Source organism: Egretta garzetta, unplaced genomic scaffold, assembly GCF_000687185.1.
Source record: "Egretta garzetta isolate BGI_Z169 unplaced genomic scaffold, ASM68718v1 scaffold112, whole genome shotgun sequence".
NCBI classification, from domain to species: domain Eukaryota; kingdom Metazoa; phylum Chordata; class Aves; order Pelecaniformes; family Ardeidae; genus Egretta; species Egretta garzetta.
The window spans coordinates 793917-806578 of NW_009258884.1; the positions used below are offsets into that span (position 1 = coordinate 793917).

The following is a 12662-nucleotide window of genomic DNA, read 5'->3' on the forward strand; positions in this document are numbered from 1 at the left end:
AGCAGGAATAATTTCCTTTCCATGGAAGGGGACCGTATCCCCATATATAAAAATAAACATTTGCTGCTTCCATTGTCATTTATTTTTTACCTGAGATGAAGATGACTTTTTTAGATATGTTTTTGCTTACAATAGGAGCTCGTTATTTCTTTTTTTTATTTGGCTTTTTTTTTTCTTTTTTTTGGGCAATGGCTTATTTCAGGCAATTGTTAAAAACGATAAATGAAGAAAAAATTCCAATAATGTGTTTTATTACGTCTCTGTCCCATCAAGGTAAATTGAACAGCCAAGACACTTACAATAACTTCACAAACAATAATCCTGGGAACCCTCGACTTCTGCCTCTTCCAAGTTTGACTGTGGTGTTGCCTCTTGCTCAGATCAAGCAGCCAATGACATTGGGGACCATCACCAAACGCACAGGGTAAGTGTATCTGCGCGAACCTTTCTTCACCTTTCTGTTATTTATAGTTAATATGTAAATAATTTGTGTTACTGCTGATACTTAGTTTTATTCCTTATTTTAATTTCAGTGTGTGTAATTTAATGGCAACAGAAGGGAGGGGTGGGGGAAAGAGGAGACAAGAAAAAAACAGCGTCAGATAAGTAAACAAAGCCTGAAAACAAATCTCTACAAATTCAGGAGTGTTCATTTGGGTGGGTCATTTTCTTGCAGTCTGCCATATGGGAAATACTGTACGCTGACATCAGGAGAAGTTTCACACCAGGAATTGGTATGAAACATAAGCAGAGCTGTATTCAATCAGAATAATTTATGGGTTTACTTTTTTTTTTTAAAGTTTGTTTTGATTACCAAAGTTTTCAAGCAGAAATGATCAGAAACTATCAGAAAAGGAAAGACAGTAAGCCAGGTTGAGTATAAAGAGAAAACTTAATCCTGCTGTTTTCTTGACCTTATTTTTCCTCCAAAGTGACTGTTCTGTACTATGAAATTCACATGTGGACTTTGATTTTGGAGCCAGCTGCACTTTGGTACTTCTCACCGTGCCATGATAGAGGACTTCAAAATATTTGTTGTGAAAAGCTCTACTAAATATATGTGTGTTATAATTAGTAAGAAGATTTTGTGAGCTTCACAAACTGTAACAATTTTTAAGTAAGTCAATTGATAGTGTTTAACAGTTGATACTTTTCTCTTGCTAAATTTCAAATCTTCAGTTTTTGCGATTAATACATAAAGCTAGTGGGTGATCGTTATATTTTTTTGTCCTCTCACTTTCTGGTTGTTCAAATCCCTGAATATTTTCTAGTTAAAAGCCTGATTAACCCATTCATCTACAGATTGCTTTTATATTTTAAAGAAAAATAAATCATGTATGGCATGTGGTTGGACAAAACAATTGAGAGTCTTATGGGTTCATAACATTTTCCTGCATTTTGGCAAATGGGTGCAGGCACTGTCTTGCTTGCTTCAGTGGTCTCTTGCTCAAACCTCTATAGTGGAGTGAATTTTACCTTGTGTTTCGTGAACCGGGAATTATTTTTCAGGCGAGAGCTCGCGGATATTCCCTCTCTCCCTGAGTAATTCCCATATTCTGTGCTTGAGTGTTTAGGACATCCTGTAAAATCTGTTCTTGTTTGTTTAGTGCACTAAGTACGCACAACGAGGTTCTAAAGCTTACATATGTATGCACATATATACATGTGGATCTCTATATATGTCTATCTAACAATCCAGTCCTGCTCTCGCTGCTGTAAACAGGAATTTCAGTAAGCGTGTTGAGCCAAATCATGAACTACGAACACACAATTGCCCTAAGCACAGAGACTGTCTGCAGATAAGTTCCTGAACTTCACAGATAATTGTAAGTGGGACTTATGAAACGGTAAAGAAACAGCACAAGAGTAGTGTGGTTTAACTTCTTCCACACATACATTTCCGTTGCTTATTTTTGCTTTTTTTCCTGCTTACAATTTAAACACAGGCAAGAGGAATAGGTCGCACTAGCAATCAGGTGAAATTTGAGAGTACAGAAAGGGGTGATCTTGGAAGAGGACAGGAAGGGAGGTAGGATCAGAGAGAGGCTGGTGCAGATGGAGATCGGCAGGAAGTTACGGTTCCTGAAAGAGGGACAAATATCAAAAAGGTCACTTGAAGAGTTCAGTGAGAGAAGGACAGAAATGTAATTCTGGGCTCAGTTGGTAGGCTCCTAGAAATGAATAGACACCTAGAACTAGGTGGGACAAGACAGAGAGAGAAAATAAAAAGCCATCTGAGGGTCTCCCAGGGGGAAGGTGGGGTGATAGGAGCAATGGTGAGGATGGTGATTTGAAAAAAATCACTCGGTCTACAACAGTAATTCATGCAGTGGCCTCTACAAAGGCTGTTTCCTTAATGCTGTGGTGATACCAGCAAGCTTTTTCAGAACTATTGCAAATATAATAAATCCGCATTATTTTATTTAATGTTTTATTCTTAAATATCTTAAACATATTCAGAGAGTGTTCGTGTTCAAGTAAATTTTACTATTCACAAACTGTCCTTGTCCTACTATTTTGTGTAATTTTTGAAACAAATTAAATTTAAAATATTCAGTGAGGCTTATGTAAGGGGGGAAAACAACAGTCATGGGAAATACCCTGCTGTGTAAATAGAGTTTTCATGAATGAGGATCATAATTTTCAGCGAAGCCTGTGTAGATGGTTAATGCTAAACTGAGAGCTTCCTTCATTTGTTCTGCATCCAAAATATTTGATGAAAGCACACAAAATTAACATGAAAAGCTGTATTTATAAAGCAGGGATTTAAGAGGAATGCCTAGGATCCAAGAAGCCTGGCATGCCTAAAATGACCAAATTGAGACAGCAGCCTTAACTTAAACCTCCAGGGGGCAAAGCGTGTGTTTAACATATTTAACATCTGCCCTCGTATTTCTAGAAACACATAGCAATGTAAGTCTGTACAGTGTAATATTTAGACAGGACAGGGACCATCTGCCTCACTCTGAGAAGTGTAGGAGGCATGTATTACTGCAAATGGCAAAAGACAGATGTATTTGCACCTACATGGTCAGCACCTTTAAGCACTGCTCCGAGGAAACAAGGCTCTTCTTTGGGAGCAGCTGCCTAACCTTGTGATTGTGCAGCGATCAGAAAAGGAGACGAACTCGCTAGCAGTTGGATTTTACAGTCGCTGTTCAGTGGCCCTCAAAGCAGATTCCTTTTCTGTTGTTGCTACTTTTAAAGAATTAAATATTTAATCTGTTGCAGTACATTTGTAAAAGTAAAAAGAAAACAGCAAAGGAATACCATACAATTAGCAGTTCTGGATTTGTCCGTTTTATTTGCTTTTAACGTCTGAAAAGCTTCTTTAATACTAGACATCCTAATTAAGCTTTGCAGGTTTTATTAACCAAAAAGTCACACTGGGTTTTTTTCTGCTAGTATCCAAGACAGCAGATTATTTTTCAGGTACTGAAAGGACTGATCAGTGCTCTTAACATCATGTGTCTCAAGCAGAGCTGCAAAGCATGTCATTTTACTTGACAAGTGGAATGGCAGTAAATTTTTTAAAAGTGTTCACAGTAGCCCTATGGGAATGAAAGACCAGAATCTGGAGCTGTGTCATTACCGCGCTGTTCATCACAGATGCTTCTTTTCTCATGTAAACTTGCGGGGTTTGGAACATTTTCTGATCAGTCATTAAACTCACTTACTCTGAATAAAATTTACATTCTCAGCACTAAGTATCTCAGAGCATTACCTCCCTTCCTGCCATCACTGTTGTTTCCTTGGTCCCTGCCCTCTGTTTTTTCCTTGCTTCTTCAAGTCTCTCATTGTAATTTCTGCACCTTCATGAAGCACTTAATTTTTGTCGCTGTATTTTGTCATCCCGTTGACTCGCTTTCCTGTAGTTTGTACTGTCAGCACATTCTGAGGAGCAGATAGGCTTTCCCAAAGGGGCTCTAACATTAATGAGTAAGGAAGCATCTTATGTTTTAAAGATTAAGGGGATGTAAGACAGTAAAAGAGCCGGATTTAATAAGTCTTTCTATATCCGTGCCTCAGTTTCCCTCTCCAAATTTTAATAGTAATGCTGAATTCCTTCTCAGGTCTGGTGAATGAGTTAATTCATTGCTCATTTACAAAGAGCTTACAGATTTGAAAGGGGAAGAACTGTATGATCCATCTCATGCTTGTCTATAAAAGGCAGTGAATCAGAATATGTTAGAAGACAGCTTTGTGCTTTGCAATAGCTTTATAAGCGTTCCTTGTATTTGTGGAATGAGTTGTAGTTATTTTCCAGTTTGTAAGAATGTGGGGACACAGATGAGCTGTAGTAGGAAGGGGGGAAATAAAAGGATAAGTGATTGCCCCAAAAGAAACACTGAAAAACTGTTGTAAAAGTTGGCTTCTCTGACAGCAGCATTTGTTTTAACTTTCTCAAGGGATATGGTCATTATATTTCTATCATACTCCATTCTCAAATTCATTATAGCTTTAGTGAAACACCAGGATGTAACCTGCATTAGTTGGGTCTTGTCAAAACAGAGACATCCAATGTACCTTATAGGAAAAGGAATAAACCTTACTTTTTTCCATCCAAAAGATTCTGATAGTGTGTTTTTAAACACAAAACTCTCATCCGTTCATTCATCCCATCCCTCATTCAACCCCCAGTAAGGAAGGGGAAAAGCAGGTAAAGTGTCTGATGCAATTTTATCATTTCAGTGTTTCTCATTGCTTATATTACACTGAAAACCACTGATATCCATTTGTTTTATTTTGACTCGGAGAGCTTAATTTATCCCAGGTTCTACTACTGAAGCAAACAAAAATAAGGAGTGCAAAGTCATGATGTCATGGTACAATTAAATAGAAAAAGTAACTAAAAAAGTCAAAAAAAAAAAAATAAAGCTAAAGAATTCAGTACAATAGGTCAGCTTTCCTGCATGGTGAAGCCAGGCTTCCGCCTTCTGGCACAATTCTCAGTCGTGTTTTGTGTCACCTTTAGCTTTTATAATACGTTTTGGTAATAAAGAAACTACCGTAATTATTTGTAATTGATATAAAATATAGTTATTTGCACTAGATTTTGTTAAGATGTCATTATTTATGAAAGGATTCTCGCTGTGGCAACGTAGAGTGATGAGGGTTAGAATAAGTGGGTGTTGCATGGCTTATTAAAAGCTTAAATAGTTTTTATTAAACACAATAACACAATCAAAGATTTTTTCCGTTTTCATTTTGCTAAAAATCAGAATCAGATAAGAAAATAAGAAAATTCTGTTGGAATCTGGAATTGTAAATCATCTTCATTCAAAAATTTTCCTTTGGAATTTCTCACAAGCTATGAGAACGAGGAACCTCAGTGAGTTTTTTTGCCTTGGCATTGCTCTGTTACTGTCGCCGAGCACAGCCATCTGGTGCTGTCTTTTCAAGGTTGGGTTATCCTGTAATTTGTACATCCTCTCTCTCAATGAGCATACTGTCCATATTATGTGAAGGAAATAGTGAAAAACAATTGCTTATGTAAATATCATAGGAAAAAATGGCCATCGTAAAAGAAATCAGGTCTTGTGAACGTAAAGGAAATGCTAAGTTGTCTCTCTCGGACTTAAGGCTGTTTATTAAGACTCCACTGTAGTCTTTGGATGTGTAATTACATTTTCTTCATGACACAAGATTTTGTAGCCATGTTAAACACGAACAAACAAAACCTTCCATTGAAGCATATTTCCACCTGGGTCAATTTGTAATTAAAATAGAATTTTTTAATTTGCAAATATAATCAGGTCAACATAGTATCTTGTAAACAAAAAAAAAGCCTATGTTATCTTCTAAAATGTTTTAATGAGCTCAGCTAAATGTCATTTGCCTGCTTTTTGCTGACAGAGAAACTGAGGCAGAGAGGACAGAAAAAAAACCACTTGCAGAATGTCCAGGATCATAATTTAGAGATTCCAAGCTCCCAGTAAGATTTGACCACTCTCCAGTAACTCTTCAAATTTACACTAGATACATTTTAGGGTTTAAATTATATTGGCTATGGGTTATGCAGAAGACTTAGCTTTCCATTAAATATTTAAACAGTGTGGTAGTGCTGGTCTGATCTTCTGTTGAGCCATTAGAACAGTCTTCGACTCAGGGACTGAACGTGTTGACTGTATAGGAGGTTATACAATTCATACAGTTCATACTATTTAATTGGGCTTTATCACGATTCAGAGATGATATATTAAGGCAGCTGGTTCTACCAAATGAGCTTTCTCCTCCAAAGTGTTAACCAAACATATATTTAAATACAGTTAAAGGCTAGTTCGTTATACAGAGTTCAGAAGAGCTTTGATATGTTGTCTGGCCTATATTACTAATAGAAAAATAGGGGTTTTTTTCTGCAATATTCTGTTCTTCATTGAATTTTTACATCTTTGGATATTGAAGAATGTGTCTTAGGTTTGTACCTTCACCTAAATGCTTTTTTAAGAGGATGTCTTTATTCATGGATGTTGTGCTCGTGTCAATTTTAGTTCACAGGATTCTTTTTTATCAGGCTGGTATCCTTTTAATTGTGTAGGTATATGGCTGAGTGCTTTATGGATCTTTCTATGATAGAACTTTCCTGTTAGTTCATTGCCTGAAAATATTTCACTTGTTTCAACTAGCCAGAATTTATCGCTGAGTCAGAGTAGAAAAAGAAAAATGACACATTGGCATTTACAAAATCAATTATTCAGCAATTTTTTGGATGATGTTACATTCCAAATGAGAATCAGATAAGCCTTGAGCATGTGAGTAGCTCTAAATTTACCTCCTGTTCCTCCCTTTCAGATTTTGTGCAAATGTCAGTATGGCAATGGCTTTTTCAAGGGTGATGTGAAGCACAAGGGAGGTAGCCATTAAAAATGCACTAAAATTAATGGTGTGCGCTACCACTTTAAAAACTATAGGCTGTGCAAAATACTTGAACAACAACAACAACAAAATCATGGTGGAGATAAATTGTTGAGTGGCCACAAACATTAAGGTCTATATGAAGTGATTTTTAACATCAAATGCATTTGAAATAAGTTAGAGTTCTCTTTCCTGCATTCCGTGCAAGCTTGTAAGTGGGGGAATAAGATTGCTGTGTCATACAGTTGCTAAAGATTTTTAATTTAAGAGTTTGTTTCTGTCCTAGGGAAAGGGCTCAGTAATTTTCTCTAAAAGATTATGCTTGTACTTGTCGTTGTTTTTACTTAGGACATGGCCTCTTTCCAGTCAATTTGTAAAACTTTCCCGCTCAGACCTTCAGTGTTTCATGGAAAACACCCACACCTTTGTTCCTTTTGATGTTAATTTACTTTTTCTATTAGTTTTTACTTTAATGTCTGTTTAAGGCTCTTGACTGCTTTTGCCTCAGATTTGTCAGGAGATTTCAGGAAGGAGACCTAAATTGTGTCCGACTTGAATTAGAATGTTAAAGCCTGCTTGTGACTGATGCATTACGTTTGCCACAGCCGTTGTGCATGAAGAGCCTACCCCGTCAGCTCCCGCTTCTGTGGGTGGTTGCGTTGGCAGTGGGACTGTTCACGTGAGCAGTTCTGTTTGTGGGCGTCAGCATGCTGGTTACATTAGAGGTCTACATCTCTTCCAGGGCATCATGAACGGTTATAAAAAATTATTTTGTTTAATTTTGTCTGCATAAATCTTAATAGCATGATATACAGTGTACTTGTTGGTAATTGAGTTTTCATCTAATTTCTGTGCATTTTTCCCCTTTACGTGAAGACCTTACCTGTTTGGAGCAGGATGTTTTTCCATAAAAGCTCCATGGTGAGTTCCCAGTTCAAACCCAGCATGCCTATAATTCATTTGCTGTCCTCACTGAAAATAACTCTGTGCTTAGGCTTTTTAATTTTGGATTAATTTTTTTAATTTGTTTACTTGCATGGCTGATCCATAGGTGGAAGTACTGCATAATTTCACTTTTAAACTATGGATGTGTGTTCACCATCAAGCATTGTCAAAGAAATGCATTCACTTTTTTTCTTTTTTACCTTTGAGAGGGCTTTTAATTTTTAAGTAGCAGAGAAGTTGAAAAAATAAATTATTTCCCATTAGGCAAAAATGATTGCAATATATTTCTAAAACAAGCCTCTTTTTTTTTTTTTTTTCTATATAGCTTCCTTTATTGTTGTAGCACTAAGTTGCTTACAGACAGAAAACATCGATGATGACCTCTGGAAAATAAGCCAGATTAGCAGTGAGTAGACAGTATAGTACTGCAGTAAGAGAGATGAAGAAAGTAAAATGGGCACTCAAAATAAAAAAAAGCAGCTTATCACACTTGAGAAAAAAATAAACCACAGTTCCGTTAAAATCAGGATATTTGAAATAATAAGGGGGGTTGGGTTTTAAAATGTAAAATTGCAGCATCTTACAAAAATACAGACAGAAATAAAACCCAAGTTTGAACAGGTTTCCCTGTGTTGGAGTGTGGTTCAGTATTCATACAGTGCTACATAACCTCCGGTCACCTTTTTATCATCAGATGGGGGTTAGGTGGTTGAAGTTTTAGGCAACAAGAATGGAAGAAGTTGGAACATCTTACAGCTTTCTTAGAAAATATAGAAACTTTCAGCTAGGAGGGGTTTGGAGTTATTTTGGGGCTTTTTGAAGTTTAGCTAAGGGTAGTTACTAGCTTATATCTATCAGCATCTGTTAGAATATTTGTATGTGGCTCTTGTTTCTACTACTAGAAGTTTGTTCCACATATATCACTCCCTTATGTCTCTGTCAAAATACTGTCTTCAGCAGAAAGAACTTTCTGAAGAGCTTCATTAGGATAAAGAGTTCTTAAGAGAATGGCAGAGGACAGCTGATGAGGGATAGGGGAGCTGTACCAAAGACAGGAAAAGCAGAGGCACTAAATAGGACACTCTAGGAAAGAAGGTGACATTGCCTTATTCCTAAAGAATATCTGGTTACTGAAGTAGTCTTCCTGAGAACCATTTCTAAATGTAGCTTACGATGCACCTAACTATTCTGTCTGATGGCGATGTAAGAACTGAAAAGGCTCTGGAAGAAGAGTTTTGAAAGTGGATTGTCTTAGCAAATGGATGTTTCAGTCACCCCCTGCCTGCAGCAGCAGAGATGCTTGTCAACCAGAAATTATTTTAGATTGAGGCAAGATTAAAAGGCCTAGATTAAAGAGGGGAATATATGAAATAGACTCAAAAATTGTTGCCTGTCTTTCACAAGACTCTTTTGTGGTTTGTTTAATGCCAATGCTAGCTCAAAAATATGGTCTTTACTAGCCTACAGAGAAATTAGGATAAAAAACACACTTTGGGTGGGGGAAGAAGTCATGTTGTTTCCATTAAAGTCTTAATGAGACCTAAAATTATGTAAACAAAATGAATGGAGATTTGACAGCTTACTGCCTAGCGAATAAAGGAGCCTACCATTTCTTTTCTTGCTTTTTCTTGCTTTCTTCATGATTTGACAACTGGAAACATGTCTTTGTTTTCTTGTTTTAGGCACGATGATAAATTCATTAAAATGTATGTATTTTGAGACAGATAAGATTTTTCAGTAATTTTATGTGTAATTGCAAATTTCATGCGGTATTTTTCTCCTGATACTTCTGTTGCTGCTTATGTAGTCTAAACAAAACTTTTACCTTCAAAAATCAGGTATGTTTTCATTTCAGTGCATTTAGCTGTGGAGCTGTGGATAAGTGCTTTTGTTTTTATGAATCTGATGTATTTGAAGCCAATTCGTTGGGAATATAAACCCAATGTGATGCTCAATCTTTGCAGGCTCTATTTGATCGATAATATTTGAACTTGTAAAGCAGTTCCTTCATATCATATGTATGGATTTTTTTTTTTTTTAAAGTCATGTCACTTGTTTGACTATGAACTTAAAGACAAATTTAAGAGCCAGCAGTATTTTGTGAGATGTAAAGCTCTTTGAGGAGCACCCCATTGCTGTACTGTGTAACCTCTGCTTTTCATAGCTGCCTATGGTTTTAAAAATATTTTAATAGTATTAATACCTATTCATTCTTTCTTACATAAAGTAGGAAAATAAGTGACAAGTGAAAATATTGTCATTAGTTATGCTTTTATAAAGCTAGCTCTTTTTATAAAGAGCTAGCACAATACATTTCCAGAGATTGTGGCAGGGTTTGATTCGTTACAGAAGTTGACAAGTGGTAGCACTGAATTGTTTCAGTGGCTCTTAATCTTTTCTTACAGCATTGTCAACACGAAAGAGCTTGCATGCTATTGCTGAGCCTCTTCAAGTTTTTAAGATCTGACAAACTGATGTCTTAATTTTCCTCTTCAGTTTGCTCCCATCACTTCTTGTGCCATTTCAGTGGAACATGTTCCTGTATGTTTTTCACTGGAGATGTATACATCTACATCTCAGTGCTTCTGCACTTAAAATGGAAGTAATCCTCCAAAATTACGTTAGAGAAGTTCATTATTATCAACAACACAAATTTCCCTGAATACTGTGGTGTTTGGCTGGAGTTTGGGGTTAACCTGGCTTTTAGTAGGTGACTTTGTCATTGACTTCATCTGGGGCAGGTGAATGTCAGCGGTTGGTGACCAAAATGACATGAACATGGCCTTCAGTTGAGGCACAGCTCTTATTAAATTTATAGCAGAACAAGAACTACGTAATCGAAAGGGGGTTTTATTATTATTGTCCTCCTGCTTGTAGGTTTCTGCACAGATACAATTGGGATAAAAATACTGCTGTGTCTCATTGAATTCATGGTGTAGTTACACAGTTGGGTAGACCCAGACAGGAAAAAGTACACTGCCTTTCTGGACGCCTTATGTCCTAAATATAGTGCCGTTGTTGCTCACTGTGGAAGAATGAAATTATAAGGGCGAACGTTTTGGTCCCATTAGCTTCTTTTTCTTGTTTTTAGTGCTGGTTCCCAATAAACTTGCACTTCTTCCTGCATCACAACCCCTTTCAGTAAAAATATGGTACAACCTTTTAAAAGTTAGTATATTGTGAAGATTCTTTTAAATTAATTGTTTTCAAAAGTGAGGCCAAACGTGCCTTAATTTCAGTTCTTGGAATAATTTATGAAGTGCTGACAGGCTAAGAGCAAGTAAAGAGCAGCAGTTCATAGCAGAAACAAGTCATTCACCACCTACCTTCAACATTATTGTTTTGTTATCATTTATAAAGCTGAGAGGGTGTTTGCATCTACATAATAATGAGGATTTATAGTTTCCAAGTTGTTAAAATATCACAATGACACGAAAATATATTTTTCTAATGGCATTACTGTTACTGAAAATAACTGGGCTTTTGAAGTTTACTGAAAGAAAGAAATTTGAGTTGGAATGTATTGATGAAAACTCAGGGATGATGTAAAATGGTGGCAAAATGAAAGATTCCTTAGTTACAATAGTTTTTGGAAAAGACTTGCTGGAATCTCAGCAGTTTTTTTCAGAAACATGTCTAAACCAATATGATGCACTAGTCATTTTTTTTGTTTGCCTTTTATTTTTTAGCAGGACTAAGCTTAACCACATGAGTAATCATGTTTTACAAGGTCTGCTCTTTCTGTCTACAAAACATCATTCTTGAAGGGAAAACGTTTTGGCACTGAAACCAGCACTTAAATGCATGCCCTGAAAGATGTACATCTTAAAGACGTGGTGTAAATAGAACGTAGCTTAAACCATTTCCTCTAAGGTTGTTTATAACTGTATTTGGTTGAGCGTAGGTCTTTGGGACCGAGAGTGTGGAGAACCCTGCAAAAATGTGTTGTTTGAGTAGCAGATCGCCTTCTGCTTAAAGGCTTGAAAAAATGGTTGAAGTCAGTTATGTCTCTGTAACAGTTTACTCCAGCTTGTAGTTGAGAATTGCATTTACTCCCAATTTTTTCTGATTTTAAATTTTGTATATTATTATATTGTTTTATGTTATATTCAATTATTTTGTATTAAAATTATTATTATTCCTCAGATTGTGTTGAGTAAAAATCCAGAATATTAAAAATATTAGGATAGTTTAGAAAGATTTTCTTTTCAAGAGCTTAGAGGAGGAAGTGAATATGGCTGAGTCATATCTGTACTCGTAGCTTGCTTTGTGTTGATTGATGCATAACACCATCCTTCTGACCAATCTTCTTCTATATTAAAAACAATAATTTATTGATCGAAGTAATCAGTAAGTAACAAGGCTATAATTAGTGCATGCATTTACATTTTCATTTCTGAAGGAATATTCATGTATGAATATTTGGAAGATGAGAGCTAAAACCAGTTATTGATACACAGTTTGTTGCAGAACTGGTTAAAAATATGAAATAGTGTGACAGATGGCTATTTCAAAGTGAAAGAAATCTATTCTGAATTTTTCTGAGCAGCTATTAAGTACTTAGTATGTTAATATCAATTTAAATATTCTAATATAGATCGTGAAGTGCCACTGCAAGCAAGGTGATATATTTATAGTCGGGAACTTTTTGGAACACAGATTTCTGACCCAGTAATCTGTAGCTGTAGTTTTAACAGTTGGATATTAAGTGCTTTGTGGTGGTTCAATATCAGAGTTACTGACTATAAATTGCAATTGCCCTTTTGGGACGTTCTAGCTTCTCGTGCATGTGCGAGAGCTTCAGGACTGATCTAAGTCCTTCAAAGTTTGTCTGAGTCTTTCCATTGACTCTGACCAGTGTG

The 12662-nt window shown here is 36.2% G+C and overlaps 1 protein-coding gene across 6 annotated transcripts in view; it reads left to right on the forward strand.

Annotated features, from left to right (window-relative positions):
- Window positions 1–12662, forward strand: part of BCAS3 (BCAS3 microtubule associated cell migration factor) — a 384390-nt gene that overhangs the window by 141587 nt on the left and 230141 nt on the right. For all 6 annotated transcript variants that reach the window (XM_035889526.1, XM_009633926.2, XM_035889529.1 and 3 more), the window contains one exon: window positions 274–424. In XM_035889526.1, coding sequence (XP_035745419.1) covers window positions 274–424 — 151 coding nt within the window. The remainder of the gene's footprint in view (window positions 1–273; window positions 425–12662) is intronic.